This window comes from Durio zibethinus, chromosome 14 (assembly GCF_047325235.1).
Source record: "Durio zibethinus cultivar Kanyao isolate XHJ-2024 chromosome 14, ASM4732523v1, whole genome shotgun sequence".
Classification (NCBI taxonomy): Eukaryota; Viridiplantae; Streptophyta; class Magnoliopsida; order Malvales; family Malvaceae; genus Durio; species Durio zibethinus.
Window position 1 is genome coordinate 12,689,394 of NC_143175.1, and position 20,500 is coordinate 12,709,893.

Sequence of the window (20,500 nt, forward strand, 5' to 3'; positions counted from 1 at the left end):
GGAAAGAATGTATTAATGTTGTGATATGTTTTAAGAAAATAAAATTTTACTAGTGATTTAAGAATTTCAAAATAATCAATACTTTCATGTATATAATTTCATAACTTTCGCAGACAGGACAATTTGATAAGTTTTATAATAACATAAGGATTAAATTAAAAAAATATAATTTATGTTTATAAAATGTGTAAGTAGGTTTGTACCTGAACTTATTTATAAGTCAATTGGATTCCATTGATTTTATTGATTTTTCAAAAGGTTTGTTTAAGATTGGACTTGGATATAAAGGTTTGAAATTTTTATAAAAATATATATTCAAAATATTAGTAATTTAAAATATATTTTAAAAGTCTAAAATCAGATTCGGGTCAGACCCACAAAGCGGATGAGTACTGTGGGCAGATCTTCAAAATTTTTTCACCAAAAGAAACAGATATTAAAAAGAATTAAAAAATATATATATATATATAAAGGAAATTGTAAACTAATATAACCTTTAATAGATTGCAATCGCAATTTTCCATCTTATAAACAACAAAACCGCTAAAAGCCTCTCAAACTCCAAACTCTCTCCTCGTTTTTCATTTTCGCGTTGTTCTCTTTTCTTGTCATTAAAACCAGACAAGAGAAAACCAACCCTTTGAATTTTTTTTTTTTTCTAAAAGGTTATCCTCTGCTTCTTTTATTGTTTTCTCTGTAAGCATAATATTTGGAGAGATGGGCAACTGGAGAAATCGACCGCACCGAAGATTTTACCGACAAGATAGAGCTCCCAAATATCCCCCTTCCTATCATGACCCTGAACCTTCTCTATCTGGTACTACTACTCTTTTTTACATGCATATAACTTCACTTTACTGTTTTATAGTTCTTTCTATGCATATTATATTTGCAATATTTTTTTATGTGAATTTGCTTTTCTAGAATTGTGGTTTGTCTAGTATTCTTGTGAGTTTTACTTGAAATCTCCCTATCTTACGTTCAATGGTGGGGTTTTTTTTTTTTAAATAATCTTGAGATTTAAGATATTTGGGTTTTTATCTGAAATTTGTTTTCGGACGAATTTATGGATTTGGAGACAGTACAACAATTGTTACAGCATTGAATTAGTGTCATGCTTTAAAAGAAGGAAAGAATGAATAAAAAATTTAGATGGAAAAGAAAACTTTTTTAACAATTACATCGGCATATTGCATTAAACCAAAAATAGTTTTTGGAAGCGTATTCTTGGTATTAAAGGTACTAAACCTGTACGATCATGATTTACATATTTATTAATTGCTAGTTTTATTTTAACTTAAAATGCCATCTTTAGTGTATTTTATCAGAAAATTCTGTTGCATGGGCTTTACTTCCATCTTTTAACTTTTCCTTTCTGCTAACTACTATTCGCATTATCTAAGAATTAACACTTTTTTATTCAAGTAATCACAAATCATTGTATATATGTGTGTGTTTTATGTCATAATCAGAAATAATTATTAGTGTAATGGTGATCATGGGTGGTATCAATTGCTTGAGTTATAAAATGTAAATACACTTCTGTTACTGAATATTTTAAGTGGTTTTATCAAATAGTGAATGCTGAATTTTAAGACTGAAATTATCAAGTGAAAAGAGATGGTTTATATAAAAAATTTGCATGATTAAGGTTTTGGTTTTCGACAATTAATGTGGTTATTTTTCAACTCTCAAGAATTTAAATTAAAAAGCAGATCTTAAGTGTCCGCTATTTTCCATTGATATATTTTGATTTATTTCTTTGTTATTCAGTTAATGGCTATATCTACCTATCAAAATGTTAGGCATGCTATTTACCATTCTCATTATTGACTATATTATGTTTGCAAGGTGCGTGAATCTTTTCTAATTTTATTTTTCTCCACTTAGAGTTTTGCAATGATGGTGTGCCTATGTGGGAAAAGAAATTCTGCACTTTAGTTGGAAGAATATCATGGCGGAAGGTTGTTGATGCCAAAAAGTCCATTTGCTACAACAATGATGTACTAAATTGGGATGACTCAGCTGGAAAAGAAGCATTTCAAAATGCAAAAAAGCGCTATTTGGCAGAGATCAATGGCTTCTCCTGTAACATTTCTGCTCCTGATCCAAATGCTTATATTGATGAAATAAATTGGAATCCTTATATTGATCCTGAATTGATTAGGGACTTAGAACAAGAATACTTTGCTTCTATTGATGGAGAAAAAGATGGCAAGGTAGGACATGAAAACAAATTGGCAAGAAACCTTTTGTCTGCTCCCTCGGAAGGGTGTAACATGAACACTTGTAAGGTTGATAAGCCTTGGGAATGTAACAATGCTACTCAAGGTATTGATGGTTCAAAGGATCTTTTGGGTTGGGGCGGGTTGGTTACTAAAGTTGATGAGTCAATGAATTTAAATAGTAACAGAAATAATCCCTGGGAGAATAGCATTACTTATGGAAATGAAAGTGAAAAGCACAATTCATGGGGAGATTATGAGTCAAGGGATTGGAATACTGGCAATGATTCCTGTGGTCATGGTTGTCAAGGCATTGGCAATAGGAAGGATGATGGATGGAGAGACTTTAAACGGAATTCTTGGGGAAGGAGCCAGTGCGATTCTAAGAAGTTGTCTAACGGGGAATATGGCTTTGTTCAACTCAATGGAGCTCCAAATGATCACGGGTGGGGTGATTGTGGGAGAAATTCATGGGGTTGGAAGCTGAGGGAGAATCATAATTTTGGGTCAAGAAAGTTAGACTTCAGAAGAACTAGCAGCAGGTGGGGAGCATGGCCGAGTGGTTCAAGGAAGAGGGAAGGTTCTCACCAGTATATACCTGGTTACAAAAGGTCCAGGTTTCAACAGGATGATAATCAGACAAGTTATTGCTGAAGGAGTGCAAAACCTAAACAAGAAGGTTAGCTTTGCGCTTGAGTGGCCAATGTTACTGATTTCGTGTTCTGAATATTATGAGATTCTCTGTCCATCAAGCCCTTAATATCTTTTACTTCATTTATTGGCTCATAAGCAGGAATGGTGGTTCACTTTTGTGCAATTTATTCAACAGCATAACAGAAAATAGTGAACCTTCCCTGAGTTTTAGAAGAGAGTGGAGAGTTCATATGTGTACCATTTGTTCAATTTAGATGGCTTTGTTTTTGTCTGTGATTATGTCCTTGAGATAAGATCAGCATATAGCATTCTATTTTGTTATTAATTTACTGGTCCTATAACGGTGCTATTTTGTTATCATTATGTGTTCTTCTCACATTCTTAATCCCTTGATTTGATTGGGAACTTGCAAAATTGCTGCTACCTAGTTTGGTTAATCTTTGTCTTGGACCCTAGATAATACGCTTGATTCCATCAATTATTTAGAAAATAAAATTGTCCATATTTCTAAGCAAGCAACATTAAAAGGGAATTAATCACTGCATCTAGTTTTCCCCAAGAACATTATTACATACCTCTGGTCATTTTGTCTATTGGTACATACAAATGGCACTTCTAAGCATAATTATACTTGGTGCAGTTTTTTGTTAGTGAAATCAAATTGGAGGAGGCAGCAGTTTACACTACACGTATGCCAAAATTTCAGACCTGACATCTAGACGTTATAGGCAAGGCTGCAAACCTACCAAGGAAGATGTCAAAAGATGCTTCATTTTGGAATTTGATAGAGCTGTAAGTTCAGTACCTTCTGTTTTTCTTCTGTTCTTGTTTATCGTGATATCTTTACTAATGCTATTAATGAGCAGTAAGTATTGGAGTATGGAAATACAACAAACTATTAAGGCACTAAACCTTGGGAGATATGAACTAGATATTTACCACAGTGAGATAAAGACCTTTTGTATTATTTTATCTTTTTTTTTTTTGGAGAAATTTGGAGAGCCTAAAATTAAAGGGTATGACCATTAAGGACATGGATTAGGTAGCGAGAAGCATTTAAGATCACTGATAAATAGGTGAGCAATATTCCACCTAATGTTTGATAAGAGCCCTGAGCAATTTATAAGGCAATATGATGATCCATCTATTTTGTGGTTAATAGTCTTGTGAGGTGGTCAGTGGACAACCAAGTGTTATATGGTATGAGTGACCTCCATCTTGGTTCTTGATTTAATCGAATCCTGAGTCTCCCAGTTGTGTCTCTTTTCCTCTTGTTCTGAGAAAATGGACTAGATATTGCAAAGTGAATTTGTTAGCTTGTGGTTGGATTGCTCTCTGATGTATAGTTGTGCTAGGTATGATTGCTTGTTTTGGATATAATTTCCTTCTTACTGTTGTGTAATTTTCTATGTAAAATGTTATTGTTGGAAGCATTTATATTAGCTTCAACTGCAAAAGAAATAGAAATGGTTAACTGATATTTACATAATGTAGGCTTTTAAGTTTAAAAAAAAATGAATTTTGGGTTTTTTTAGAGGGAAGGGAACTTTAATTTGGTTTGTGGATGTGCTGTTGTAAAACTATTGGCTTTTGGTTTTTGTAGGTATCTTGAACATGTTGCATGAGGTAAAAAAGACCTAAGAATGAAACTTCTATTTACTCCAATGTTACAGATAATTATTAGCATTTTTGAAAATAGGAAATCACAGGTTGTAGACACCTATTTTGTTCGAAAAAAAATCAAGTGTTATTTCGAAATAAGTTTGAATTCATTTTCAATTTTACTCTCATCATTTGAGTATTCTATTAGGTCTTGGATTGCTTATTGGGCCTAATTAGGTTTTAACTTAAATATAATTTATTTTTAGGTTTATTTATTTTTATTTTCCTATTTTTTCTTCTTCTTCTTTTTCTTTTCTTTTATGGTTTTCTTGAAAGTCTTTAGTGCATTTGATTCATCGGCAGCCATCCTGCTAGACCTTGTGGAAACTCCAAGTCCAAAATTTCAATGGAGACAAAAGTCACCGGCAGTCACTCAAATTTCTTCAAATCCCATTTCTTAGGATTTTGATTCTCCAATGGCTTTATGAATCGAGCCTTGCAATTGCAAAAAAAAAAAAAAAAAGTGGGGGGGAATAATCGCCCATCGTCATTGCCAAATCCATTCCTACCACTTAGCCACCATCACACATCAGCCCCACCACCAGTAAAAAGCCAAAAAAATCTTCTTACCGGCAAGTAGAACCTACACTTTCGAGACCCTAAAAGTAAATCCTTATTTAGAAAACTCTCTTCAACACCCAAAAAATCACTTGCTAAAATATCAAAATCCCTTAACCTTCGGCAAGCCTTGGGCCATTGCCAATCACACTCATCATAGCCAATATCTTATCACCAAAACTGCCAAAAAAAAAAAAAATCACACTACCCAAAACCCACCATAGGCCAAACAACAAAAAATATTAAAAAAAAAATGAACATATCCTTAGGAAGGGAGTAGCAACGTTAGAAAAAAAAACAAAAAAATTTTTTTGATCACTTGCAAAGGAGGTCTAGGTTGTTTAGGGTCATTTTTTGTAAATATAGAGGTCGGATCAGTGTTTAGGGGTTGAAACGAGTCTAGGTGGCGAACGTAATCTCGGACGGATGTTGTGGGAGTATTACAATCTTTCCCAGGCACAATTATACTCTTGAACATAATCTTGATTTTGTAAACCAAAAGATAGGATTGGTCACGAATCATATCTTAACAAGAAAGATTAGTGGCAACCCTCGACTTTTATGTCTAGTGATAGAGATTCTGGACCTATACATTATGATAACTTGGCAATTCCACTGGGGACAAGAGAGTTGAACCATAATTTTATATGATTCTAGCTCTTGGTTGAATAGGCTAGTTTTCATTATTAATTCATTTTATTGATTTATTTGTTTGATTACTTCCTTATTTGTTTATTTGTTTAAGAGGTTTTCAAGAATTTGTTTCTTTACACACTATATGTGTAGATCATAACATAAGCTTTAGACTTGGCTTTGTCCTTTTTAGAATGAGGTAGAGTACATATGCTCTTATGAGGTGTTAACTTCTGCAATGGCTAGTGAAATACTCAATTAAATTAAAGTTTTTTCATTTGTAGCTTATCATAGATAGGGGTGTAATTGATCAAGCTCAAGCTGATACAACATTAAGCTCGAGCTGATACAACATTAAGCTCGAGCTGATACAACATTAAGCTCGAGCTCGACTTTAAATTCAATGCTTGAAGCTCGACCTCGATCAAGTTTTTGTTTTTTTTTTTAGCTAGAGCTTAACTTGATATAGAAATCGAATTACTTGAGTTCGCTTGATTAACATGAAAAAATTAGCTCGATTCTTATATTTGATAAAAGTTAAATTGCTCAAGCTTAAGCTTGAACTTGAATGTGAGATATTTTATTAATTAAAATAATTAAAATATATTAAAATATAAAAGCTTAATTAGGCTCACGAATTACTTGAGTTAGGTATAAGAATGCTTGAACTCGATTCGATCAATGAGTCCTGCATAGGTTTATTCGAGTTTTATTTGAGTTGAATCTAAGTAGCTTACGAGTACTAATATATCATTTACACCCTTAATCATAGGTGAATATTAGGATGCCTTATTAGTCCTGCATGCATGACAGTGATGAATAATTTGAGAGCCTTTAGCTTGTCATCCTAACTAAGCGTATAAGTAATCTAGGAAGCTTAGTTTAGAATAAAGCCATGACCACCTATTATTTAGGATTATCCCAAACATATAAGGACATATAAAAGACCATGCTATTGTTGTAAATATTTATTTAGAATACAGAAAATGTGGAGAATCATATGTCTTATTATTTATCTCATGCATCGTCACATTTTCATTTAAGGAGTGGTTTACCACATACCAATTTTGATGAAACGAATCTTGGTTTACATCTATGGAAAGCTGAAATCAATTTTAATCTGTACCAATCCAACATGATGCTTTGAAAATTATATTAAAAGAAACAAAATGTCAAGAAGGAGATCGGTAGATTATGTTTCCACTTTTCATAAGAAGGTTCATTTTAATTTCAAGCAAAACAACTTTATCGATTAGATTTTGATTTTGAAGCAATGGAATAGCACTATACGAGAAAAATTTCAAGAAAGATATGGAGACTTAGCATTACTTCTTTCGATAAAGGTGGATGAACAACTTATTAAAGCCATGATGTGGTTTTATAATCTTTCATACATACGCTTTGTGTTCAATGAGGTGGATATGGTGCCCATTATTGAGGAGTATTCCACGTCGTTTCGTCTATACCTTTTATTTCTTAACAAAGTTTATTAATGAAGCAAGAGTATAGGTTATTGTAAAAAGCTTGTCGTGACAATGAAAATTAGTGTGGAATAGGTTGACAAGCATATTAAAGGAAAAAGATGAGAAAGCATATATTCCTTGAGATTTCTTGCATAGCCATTTCATCAAAACTATATATGATAAGTAGTGTAGGATTGTTTACTTTAGTTGTATATAGGATGGTGATATTCTTAAAAGAAATTGGATATATAGATGTGGTAGTGGTGGATTTCTTAAAGTAAGTTGAGAGTAAAGATAATTTGATGCTAGTTGTTTTAGCAAAAACTATTAGATCTTTGAATTTTTGTTGACGAGAAGCAAAAGGTCATTTTGTAAGGTGCATGTAACTTTTATCTATGGATAAAAAGTCACTTCAAAACCAAAGAGGACAAATTTCATAACCATAACTTGGATCTAGCATTCCTTTTAAGGAATTTTATGAGATCAAATGGCCAGAATTGAAGTTTGAAAAATAATGGATCTTCTATTTACAAAATTTGACGAGCCAAAAAGTAGTGTGGAGAGCACTCTAGATGTCATATGATTCAATACTTCACAGTTATAGAGACAAATCTTGGGTTCCACTTGTAGGCCTTTAGGGTGCAATCACTTATTTCCCGCTTATGGTATTGAGGCAATTTGGATATAAATAGTTTGTTCTAATGACACATGGACTTAATTAGTTATACTTTGCATACAATGAACCATATTCCATAAAAATGGTAGGAAATATTCTCTAAGCATAGAAACAAACAAAAAGAATGGATTAAAGCAAGCGTATTGATAAGATCAGCCTAAAATATTCTGTGTGGCACGTTAAATGGGTGAAAGACATTATGGTTCCAGATGAAAGTAGTCCAAGCAGCCCATGTAGTTCAATTCTTTCAAAGTTTTCGGATTTGTTGCTAGAGGTAAAAGTTGCAAAATGAAAGTTACAACAAGAAAAAGAAGAATTGGAACATGAAAACAAAAGGCTCAAAAAAGAAATAGAGGGAAGTTTGCAGTGGCAAGATAGAAAAATTTAGAAGTTTAGTCAGGATGAAGATGGATGGAAGAATTTGTTCGTTGATCTAAACAAGACACTTTCATCGACAACTTCTAAATTAGTTGGACTTTTAAAACATAAGTAGTTGTATGCAAAAATACAAAAAAGGAAAATACATTCTCAAAGGTTCAAAGGTATAATCGGATGCTTCAAGAAATTGTCAATAAGGTTAGAGTTCAAGTTTTTATTCTAGAAGAAAAGTGTAAAAAATGCCTTAATAGAGGGAAACAATGGAAGAGTGCATACATGGCAAAACAAGATCATTTGAAGTATTTGTTTGGACAAATAAATATTGCTTCATGTAAGGCGACAAAAATAAAAGATAGGGTCAAGGCGTTAAAGGTAGAAGTACAATCTGTTGGAATGTATGGCCTGACTCTACTAAAATTCCTTGATAAGGTGCAAGATCAATATCATGAGATAAATAATTTCCTTTGATAGGCAATAGACTTTAAGCTTTTATGGATGTAACTTTGGATTTGTAATAAGAATCATTTGTTATTAGTGTATGTGCGGCAAATGCTTTTTAATGCATATTGTTCATTTTTATCTATTCTTCATTCATGCATTCATTCATACATTTATTTGAATAAGGCATCAAAATATAATATCCTAATTCACAATAATTGTGGTAATAAAAGTTCAAGAATAGGTCACTCATTGAAAATTGACTCAGCTTACTCGCCATTAACAGTAGCTCTTGAATAAGGATCATGGAATAAGAATAAATTAGTTGATTTGAGAAAATAAAAAAAGCAAAAAAAAAATTAAAAAGGGATTTTAACAAGATAATGAAAACACTCAAGAATTTAGATAGAGCAAAAACGGTACAAAAAGGTCTTCGCTTACAAGACCAGTTACAAAACATCATGGATCTTTTAAACCCATAGGGTTTGAGCTTTAAAACCCCAAACTTCTCAAGGGGCTAAGGTGTAAATTCTTATTATCAAAAGATGTCCGTGTATTTATTTAGGAATGACATACTTACCTGTCCTAGGACAATTTTATAAAATTTCACTAATTTGATTTTTGTAGAGAAATCATTTGAGCAAATCCTGATTCCTAATTTGGATGATCCTAAGAAGAAATAAAAGTTGGGAATGAAAGCATTTGAGATAGTGGAGGATACATGTTCTAAGTGGAAGATGAAATGGTTAGAAGAAATACTAAGAGCTATAGAAAGAATGGATTTTTATAGCTCTTTGAATGTAGTTGAGCTTTGTTTGGCCTCAGACATGATCATCTTGCCTAAACTTAAAGTTCTTGAGTTTAAAAAATATAATGACACAAAATGCTTAGTGACCCATATGACTATGTATTGTTGTAAGATGGTTATGCATGCCTATGATGAAAAGCTATTGATCATGTATTCAAGATAGCTTTATGGGTTCTGCAGCTAGATGGTATATTCCACTATATAGGACTTGTATCTATTTGTGAAAAGAGCTTAGAGGGCATTTATTTCTCGACATCAACATGTTGTAAATCTAGTTTCAAATCGTTTGTCCCTGCAGAGTATGAAAAAAAAGCAATTGAGAGTTTAAGGAATACGCGTAAAAACGAAGAGATGTGGTTGTACAATACAGTTTCCTCTCATAAAAAAAAATTGTTGTTCTATTTGTCAACACTTCGAAAGCTTCGTATTATGAAAGAATGATTAGAAACGCAACCAATAACTTTACAGACATGGTGATTTCAAGTGAGATCATTGAGAATGTCATAAAAAATGGCAAGCGTAATACAAGAGAGATGATTGGTGTAAACAGAGGTGAAGTATTCAAAAAGAAAGAAAGTGAAGCCCAAGTAATGCATTATGAGGGGCAATAGATTAGAGGGTTTACTGCATTGATGTGCTAAATCGATTATCCCTCCATAAACAATGTGATATCCATCCTTCACCAGTATAAGCCAGTACAATAATCAACTTATCTACCTTTTTGTAGTAATATTTTCAAGCACCCATTTATAAGTACAATTACTTTGTCGTAGCTATTGCTAGACCAGAATGAAGACCCAACCAAGGTGGTGGCCTAAAAGCACCTAAAAATAATCAAGGGAAGATTTTCTTTTATTTTATCCTCATGACATACATCGACTTGTTTTCTCAGCTTGTTAAAAATCATTTGTTAGCCCATATTCATTTTGAACCATAGAAATTTTTGTATCCCAAATGATATGATCCCAATGCACATTGTAATTATCAATATGGAAATACATGTCATTTTACGAATAATTACATTACTTTAACTCATAAGGTGCAAGGGTTAATCAAAGCCGAATTGTTAAACTTCGACGCTAACAAGCGAAAAACTTTAAATCTTAGTGAAAATCCTCTACCAAATCATATTGAAACAACAATAAATGCTTTGATTGATGGCTTGACGTGTTATGTTAAAAGAATGATAGATAAAGTCAAAACTTCAATGGCTAAAGTGTTTGAAGCTTTGGTTAAGGCTAGTATGTTGGGACTAGTAAAGCCTTACAATTCCCATATGATGATTGACCTGTTCGATAGTTGCAATTATCATAAGGTTGTTTTAGGCCATTTTGTTGAGAGTTGTGATCAATTTCGTGGGAAGGTGTAAAGGTTGATGGACATGGGATAGATAGAATTCTTTGAAGAGAAAGAAGATTTGACAAAAGTTGAGTTGTCTAACATTAACGTGCTAGCGAAATTTATGCATAGATCGGTGACCATCTATTATGATGAGAAGCCAATCCCAATATTGAAAAAACTTATCTGCTGACCAGTTGTGACTATTAGTGGACTTAACCATTTTTCATACTTGAGTGACAAGTTAATGTCATGAAAGTATGATTGTGATATTATGGCCAATCTAGATACCATAAGCATAACGAGTGTAGGATGTATGATTGGAGTGGGCAATGTTATATTTGAAAATGCTCGAGAAAGCTAGGAAAGAGAAAGCAAAAGTCGAAAAGTAAGAAAAAAGTTAGAATAGCCGTATGGAGTCCCTGATAAAGAATACCAAAAATAAATCTCTGAAAATGAACTTTGTGAATTTTTGAAGTTGATAAAGCATAGTGAATATAGCATGGTAGAATAGTTGAATAAGATATCAACTAGAATTTCACTATTTTCACTTTTGTTAAGTTTATAATTACACAAAAGGCTTTACTAAAAGTATTAAGCTAGATGTGTATCCTATAATGTATCTAATGAGTATGTGGAACCTCTTGTTGGTAATTTGGTAGTATCAAACGACATATCTTTTAGCAATGATGAGATTTTTCTAAAGGGTCAAAAGAAGCACCAAGACTCTTCATACTATGGCCAAAGTCTTAATTGACATATGGCTTTTCAATTAATGTCATTGTTATGATTGTTGGTAAGACTACATGTTGATTTATCTTACATGAAGCCAGCCATATGGTTGTTTAGGCTTGCAATAGACTCAACAAGAGGTGCTAGAGGATATAAAAATGCCTTTGTAAATTAGTCTTTGCACTTTTAATGTAAAATTTCAAGTTATGGATATCTCGTTATCGTATAATTGCTTGTTGGCTAGCCTATGGATTCATATGATAGATGTTTCATCTTTGTTTCATTAGAAAGTTAAATTTATTATTGATGGAAAGTTTACATGCATAGTAGGAGAATAAGATTTACTAATAGCCCAGCCTATGAATACTCTTCATGTGAACGCTGTAGATGAGGCTTTGGAATACCCTTATAGGTATTTTGAGATTTTCAATGCCACTTACATGGTTGAAGGATCCAAATTATATTGACTGCATTTGTTTATGAATATAGAAATGGTCGTTAAATAGCTTAATGGAATAGGATGGCAACCTGGAATCGAACATGGAAATAATTTACAAAGGATCATGAAGTTGTCGGCAATATATAATAAGAAAGATAGATTTGGCTTGGGTTATAAACAAACAAGAGGAGATAGAATGAAAATGATGAATGAAAAGAAAGAAAAAAGGATGGCTAATCTCAAAGGATATAAGCCAAAGTCAGAACTGATGGTTATCCTATACCTTTATGACTATTTTCCATCAACAAGATGTATTTATTTGGATTCACTTGAAGCCCCAAATGCAAAATGCAATCGCATATTTCTTTTATGATTGGTTAGTTATCCCATACATTTATGATTGGTTAGTTATTTATCATCATTGGATTCACTTGAAGCTCCAAATGCAAAATGCAATCACATATTTCTTTTATGATTGGTTAGTTATTTATCCTATGCCTCTATGATTGGTTAGTTATTTATCATCATTGTAATTTCAAGACAAACAAAATACAATTACATGTTTCTTCTGTTCATTTGTAGGATGGACAAAGAGGACAAATAAGATGAAAGAATGGATATGTATTATTTTTATTTTTCAAAGAAGAGAAACATATTTCATCAAACAGGTAATAAACCATAGCAATAAAAAGACTAGGTGTTTGGGTGGCATAAAAACACCAAAAAAATTATAACAAAATAATAATGAACCAATCATTCTTGGATTCTTTTTTCAAAACTCAACCAGATGGTATTTTTTATCTTTTAAAGCTCATTAAACCACATTTGCTCCTATGTTGTGAGGCCATTACATGAGGTTGCTTCCTTGTATACCTAAGCCATTTTTTTAGGTTTTTAACTTGGATATATATATTTTAATTTTCTTTTTGTTTCAAGTAAAATATTTTTTCACAACATTTGAGTTTACTGGATGAGACAAATAATTTTCGTCCATTTATACTAATATTAATGCCTTACCTAAGAAACTTTTTTCACAACATATGGATCTTTTCAATTTGGTGTCAATTTTCTTCGATTATCGTGTTGATTTGGAAGTATCTTATTTAGAACTAAGTCTCCTCAAAAGTAGTGAGGGTGAATTTTCTTATCATGTATTTCATCATTCTCTTCAGATACAATTGATTAAGGAAAAGTGTTGTTAGTCTTTTATCTTTAAAGATGTTTAACTTTTAATAGCGATTTTAGACCTATTTTGCTTCTTCTAGCTTAACTTCAATTAAAATTTTTAATGGTGAAATTTTCACTTCAACTGGCAACATAGCTTCCATCTCATAAATCAACGAAAATGGGGTAGCCTTATAAGATGTTCGAACTGATGTTCTATAAGCATATAAGGTAAAAGATAACATATCATGTTAATTTGTAAGTGTCCATGATCTTTTCTAGTATCCTCTTAATATTCTTGTTTACAGCTTCTATTGTCTCATTCATCTTCGAATGATATGGTGTCAAATTATGATAATGGACCTTGAATTGAGTGCACACTTCATTTATCATTTTACTGTTTAAGTTTTTGGCATTGTTAAAAATAATCCTCTTCAGAAGTCTATATCTGTATATTATCTCCTTTATGAATTTGTAGACCATTAATTGAGTCACATTAGCATATGAGGTAGTTTTTACACATTTCATGAAATAATCAATTTTTACAAGATGAATCTATACCTATTTGAAGCTTTCAAGTTGATGGGATTGATGACACCCATACCTCACATAAAGAATGGCTATGGAAGTGCTAAGACATACAAAGCAAATAGATGTACGTGAATCTTATGCGCATAAATTTGACATTTGTGACATTTTCTAGCATAATTGATACCATAACAGTAAAATTCTTAATATTATTTCTAATCATTTTTTTTTTCATAATATAAGGCTTTGAGAGTATTGATAAATGGAATCGTACTCTTTTTTTCAATGAGCAGTGGTTAAACTTGGATAGTAGGATCCCTTCACCTCTAGTATATTTTTTAAAACTCTAAATATTTTTCTTTTTCATGTTGTGTAAAGTCAAATAGTCTAATGCCAGATTTATGATGAGCTTGTATTGGGCAATGAAAGCCCTTGCTAAATCTTTTCAGCCACGAATACAAGTCCTATCTAATTATGCATCCCATTTAGCAATAAAATCAGTGAAACTTTCTTAAAAGACATGGATGAGCAACTTTTTATCATGTGTATATGCAGCTATTTTACAATAGTATAATATGACATGTGTTATGGGCACTTGGTTCCATTATATTTATTAAATTTGAGCACCTTGAATTTTGGTGGAATCACGGCACCAAGAACTAAGCATAATCCAGTAGCATCCATTAATCCATAAAAATTTGTTTCTTCAATAGTTCTCAGCCTTTCTTATATACGATCCATCTTTTATTGTAATCCAAAGTCTTTTGTTTTGTTTCTATTATGCTTATTTTCAACTTCTCCTATTCTTTTGGTTCATCTATATTGGGAACTTAAGTTGGATCAAATCTTTTGACACTTTCTTGCACATTTGATTGCAACTGTCCATTTTCGTTTAAAAGTTGGACCAGCTCACAAATAGTGGATGACTATGTTATGTTAAGGTTAGAGAACAAACTCTTCAATTTATCCTTTTCTTTTCTGAGAGCTTGAACCTCCTTTTTAAGCCTTTTGTTTACAAGTTTTAACTTCTCGGACTTCTTTTTCAGGTTAATAAAGGATTTTGCTAGGCTTTCCATTGATGTAATCAAGATTCTTTTTGTTAAAATTATTTTTATGGCAATCACTCCTTATGATAAATCTAATGATGTAAACACATGCACATATAGTAAAAAGAAAAGGTTAGTTACAATATATGCATGGAGTAAAAATACTATTTAACAAGTATAAGAGTAATAAATATCCTTTGTGTGACCTACTTAGGATTTTCTAACAAAAGGAAAAGGTAGGGCTCTAACTTAGGTTTGGATTCTTAAGGTTTATTTATGTGTAGGGTTCAAAGATTTGACAATCTAAAGGTTTTCAAATTATTTCTCACGTCATATTCTATTATGGACTAGTAAGACACCAAATCCTCGCCTACCATTATAACCTTAAATGAAAAAGGTTCAATTTGAGTAAAAATTTTTGCTAGCTCATACGGAGGTTATCATTTCACAAGAGTGTAAGTACTTTCTCCCTCCTAAGAAAGGATAAAGCTTAGGTCTAGAGATTATATATGAATGTAGGTGTAGTGTGTGTGAAGGAACATGCTAACCCTAAATAATCAAATAAATTGGTACACATATAAAATCAAAATATACAAAATAAACAAATAAATTAGTACGCATAAAGACTCAGAAGCTACAAAATAAATAAATAGGTTAGTACACATGAAAATCCACAAATAATTACATAATAAAACTATCAAAGCAAGGCTTAAGATAACAAACAACTAACTAATGGCTTGACTTTAATTTTTCCAGTAAAGTCACCAAACTATTATAATATTCAAGTTTGAGAACCTACTCTTTAGACATAAAAAAAATAGAGTCGTCACCAATCTTTTTTTATCTAGGTGTGATTAGCCACCTAAATGAATCTATTCATTTTAAGGTTATCCTAAATGTAAACTAACGGTCACCAGAATGAATATGTTATGGTCTACATTAACAGATCTAAGTTTAAAAGTCAATTATGTGCAAGAAAGGTTTTAGCACCCCCTTTACGTACAAAATTGATACCAAATTAATCACATGTTATCTTGTTTAAGCCTTAATCAAAGATGATTTTATTAATTTGGATATTTAAATATTGAAAAAAAATGTTTAGGTTTTCACCAAAAGAGAAATTTTCTTTACCTCAAAAGTATTCAACATAAATGTGTTGTTTACTTGAAGTGGCTTCATCATCAAATTTATTAAATATCTTATCAAAAAATTAAATCTCAATTCCTTTTATTTATTTACAAAATAATGTCATACAAAAACTCTATAAAAAATACCATGCAATTATATTATAATTAAAGCATGCAAAATAAATCAAGCAAAAAATCAAGCAATATATATTATAATCATTCATGCAAAAATATCACAATAAAATCATGCAATTAAATATCATAAAAAAAAGCAAAAAATCATAAAAACACATGCAAATAAAACTTTAAAAATCTTATCAAAGTTTTTTCTTTTTTTTTCCTCAATATTTTTAATTCAATCACAATTAGAACAATATGAAAATAAAATAACATAAATATATTAAAAAATTAAAAAAAAAAAACAAAAAAATCAAAATCAAAATCAAAAAATAAAAAGAAAAATAAAAACATATTATTAGGTATGTCATTTCATTCTACTATAAAAGTAAAAAAATTTAGTTTTCCTTCAGACTTCACTTATTCCTTATCTCTTTAAGCTTAGATTCCTCTAACCTTTTCCTAGAATTTCCTGCAAAAAATCTTAATCATCCAACCAAAACCCATAACCTAACACCAAAAGATTCAAATGGTGTAAAAAAATTCAAGTCAAACCTAGAAAAATTCAAAAACCCAGAATCTAGGTACCACAAATCCCTTTAACAATTATGATCTCATTAAAAAATTCAAGTCCTCATCGAAAAATTCAAACAAATCTTAGAAAAAAACCCAAAAAATATGGAAAATTTCATAAAACTAAGAAAAATCAAAACAATCCTAGAAAATTCAACCCAAATTCCAAAATAATCCAAAATCCAAAAATCTACTAAAACCCAAAAATTAAAACCCAAAACCAAATTCCCAGAACCTAGAAATTCTAAGTCCTAAAGCAATTTCAAAACCATCAAAAATTGAACCAAATCCCAATAACCTAGAACCGAAGGAAAAAGTCCTTTGTATGTTAAAATTGCCTATTGTATGCTAAATTGCTTTTGTGCTTATTGTTTGTTGTGTTTGTGATCACATATTTGGGTTTTTATATAGGGGTTAAATACCTTTCAATTTGGAAAACTTCAAGTCTTTCTAAATCTTGGCCAAATCTCCTAGATTTTATTTTCCTGTGATCTTTCTTTTTCCTTGGATTAGGGCTCAAGAATTTCCATAAGCAATTGATTCTTAGATTTCCAAACTTCAATAGGATCTTAGAACCAAATCTACCAATTTCCTTTCTACAAAATATCACCATATTTTTTTTTTTTTACTTTTTTTGTCTCATCCCTTAAAAATAAAAAATAAAAAAAAAACCAAAAAAATATTGGTAGGAAATAATGAGAATAAAAAAAATGGATTGGACTAAAAATAGTTTTGGGCCACTTAATCTTTGGGCTTAAAATTCAATTTTACTATTAAAATCCCATTAAAAATTTGCATCATATTATCAAAATGAAATTTAAGGCCCATTTTAATGATGAAAAAATTTTTAGACAAAATGGAATGTCTACAGCAGATGAAGGTTGTCGGCGCGATATTTGAAGGCTGAAATTTGGGTTGGTTTTGGTTTTCAATGGTTAAGATATTTGAGAGAGAGAGAGAGGAGCTGGGAAAATGAAATAGAAAAAAAAAATTACTTTTATAGTTATTGAAAAAATAGCAAAATGACATTGTTTTAAGAGAGGATCCGCGTGCCAATCCATAAACTGACTTGGGAATTTCAAAACCAACCCAAAAACCAACCTTACCTAAAACTTAGACCGCTCCAATTACACCATGGATTGAACCGCTCCAGATTGCTTCAAACCGCACAACAATGGACTGGATTGCTTTCGAACTGAATCGGACCATTGTCATGAAATGCTAAAAGCCTGCTGTTGATTGGCATTGACTACATTGATAGGCATTGACCAACAAAAAAGTGGTATTTTTAATTTTTATTTAATTTTTTTCCTATGTTTTTATTTATTTTTGTATAATGTCTTCCTATTATTCATTTTATTTTCATGAACATTCCAACTTACAACTTAGGACATTAAATAATAATAATAATAATAATAATAATAATAATAATAAAGTAAATTTTCAAATAATGAACAAGAATAAACAAAACTAAAAAACAATAATGAACAAAATAATGAAATAAAAATAAAGTCACAAGTGGTGATTTTATTGATAATCTCATATCAAGGAATTTTCTCAAAAATTTACCAAAAAGTGTTGGGAATATTTTTGAGATTTTTTCCAATCAAATTTTCATAAAATGTTTCTAGTAAAAAAAAATGAAAATTTTTCAACCACAAAATTAAAATAAAATCACAAGTGGTGATTTTATTGGAAATATTTATACAAGGAATTTTTTAAAATATTCTAAAAGTGTTAGAAATATTTTATAATTTTTTTTAAAAAATAATATTTACTTTGAATATATAGAAAAAATTAAATAAATAAGTTAAAAGAAAGAAAAAAATGAGATAATAATAATAATAATAATAATAATAATAATAATAATAATAATAATAATAATAAAATCTCCCAATGATGGAGTTAAAATGAAATCACAAGTGGTGATTTGATTTTAATTCCTAGGTGAGGTGTTTTTCCAAAGTTTTATCCAAAGTGTTGGTAGGATTTTTTAGAAAATTTTTTAATAAAAAATAACAAAAATAGTAAATAATATAAAATATAAAATACTTAATAATAAATTGTCAAGATGAGCAAAATTTTTTTTATGACAGGATAAAATTAAAGTCAAAAGTGGTCATTTTATCGAAATTCTTAGATGAATTTTTTTCAAAATTTTACCAAAAGTTTTGGAAATGTTATAGGAATTCGACCAATAAATTTTTTTATTTACCTAAATAATAATATTGAATAACTAATAAATATTTTAAAGTAGATTAAAATTCTTATTGATGATAAAACTAAAATGGAGTCACAAGTGATAATTTCTCCAAAATTTTTAGATAAGAAATTCCTTTAAATCGCACCAAAAATGTTGGGATGATTTTTAGAAATTTTACGATAAGAGAAATATAATTTATTTTGCTTCTAAAATATAAAAATAACTCCAACGATAGAGCCCTTTCAACAAAATAAGTAATTTTTTTAAATACTCTTAAAGTAAAGAAATTTTTAAAGTTATATCAAAAGTGTCAAAAATAATTTAAAATTTTTCAATATTCACATAATAAAAAACAAAAAATTGATAAAGTAATAAATAAAAAACCATTTGAACAACACCATTTTAGGATCTTATAAAATTAATTAGTACCATTTTCAGACAGACACTATAGGATACTAAAACTTTTTTCATGTATAATTATACTTTCAAACTTAATTTTGATACCATAGACCAAAAGATTATGACATTATGACAAAAAAAAATGATTAATCATATCTCAACAAAAAGAAAAATTGATAACAACTCGATTTTTACATCTAGCGCAATGAAATCCCTAACCGGTACATTATGACACAATTAAAACTGCTTTTATAAGTATTCATATTTAACATTCAGGTCGAAATGATTTATGGGTAGTAAGAGTATGGACTTGTTACTTTTAGCTTTGACACTTAACCTGAAGGGATGTGATAGCATACAAAGGTTCTGGTGCAGTGTCAAAGGGTGTGAAAGTGACTGAGGATAGTTAATTACTTGTTAAAACTTGAAAGAGTAGAAATTCAAAATTTTTAAATGTATTACTTGTCTAGGAAATGCATCAAAAATTTGGATCTTTAGATTCTCTTTATAATTCAATAATAATAATATGTTTTACAAGTTGTGAATTGTACTTTGACAATGTATTCAAATTTCTCTGCCTTGACTTTTCCTCTTCTCCTTTTCCTATCCATTAATGTTCTCTTGCTGTCTCAGGGCACAATACAAGGTTTAAGAAAGTCTGGCGTCTTCAGCTCTATTATTGCAACAGCCCCCACTATTGTTTCTCTTTTGAGGACAAGTTTTTAGCATCCATTGATAGTAGTAAGTAACTCTTCAAGAGCTGTTCCCTCTGCATCTTTTGCTTCAAGAAAGATTGATATACAAAAGCAGAGAGCATCAGGCATCTGCTAGGAAGTGCTGAAAATTGAAGCTGGTGGAGATCATGAAGCAACTTTAACATCATTGTCAGTTCGCCCCCGGTGTGGAAAATGACCACCTCACTGGAGCATGATGTAGTGAATGCTTTTATGTAATCTCCAGCTTTGCTTTGAATGGGAATAATCATGGAACAAGAGAAAAAGTAGGCATGGACTTTTCTTGTTGTGGTGTATAGTCACAGAGATTTCTGTTCTGCAACTTAATGTTTGAAGCATGAAATCTGGTACTTTAATTCTTATCTGTAAATAACCACAGTATTGTCATTTAAGGTTGTCATTATTCTTCTTTTTTTTTTTTTTGAAAAAAGGTCCTCCAATATTATATAACTTGAAAATATGCATTTACAGCATCTTGGAGGAAAGAGGGACATTCCCCGATACAGCTTTCACTTAAACTATTTTCCAGAGCATATCGGGCAAGTCTATGGGCCACACTATTCCTATCTCTATTGACATGTTTTACTCTCAAGCGATTGGTAAGT

The 20,500-nt window shown here is 30.7% G+C and overlaps 1 protein-coding gene across 2 annotated transcripts; it reads left to right on the forward strand.

The window, feature by feature from the left end:
- The first annotated feature begins 491 nt into the window (after positions 1 to 491).
- LOC111293707 (uncharacterized) lies at positions 492 to 20,303 on the forward strand. 2 transcript variants are annotated; one of them, XR_002690628.2, is made up of 4 exons: positions 492 to 817; positions 1,891 to 2,904; positions 3,520 to 3,671; positions 19,795 to 20,303. XR_002690628.2 is itself a non-coding variant. In XM_022886587.2 (3 exons), the coding sequence occupies exons 1-2, from the start codon at positions 718 to 720 to the stop codon at positions 2,877 to 2,879; spliced, it is 1,089 nt and encodes a 362-aa protein (XP_022742322.1). In that variant the 5' UTR covers positions 492 to 717; the 3' UTR covers positions 2,880 to 2,904; positions 3,520 to 4,328. The 2 variants fall into 2 exon arrangements, 1 of the variants encoding a protein (XP_022742322.1); XM_022886587.2 differs by lacking the exon at positions 19,795 to 20,303 and having other exon boundaries at positions 3,520 to 4,328.
- The last annotated feature ends 197 nt before the right edge of the window (positions 20,304 to 20,500 follow it).

Coding starts and splice junctions, on each gene's coding strand:
- LOC111293707 (XM_022886587.2), top strand. CDS start 718: ATGGGCAACTGGAGAAATCGACCGCACCGAAGATTTTACCGACAAGAT. Junction 818..1,890: donor CCCTGAACCTTCTCTATCTG/GTACTACTACTC, acceptor TTCTCCACTTAG/AGTTTTGCAATGATGGTGTG.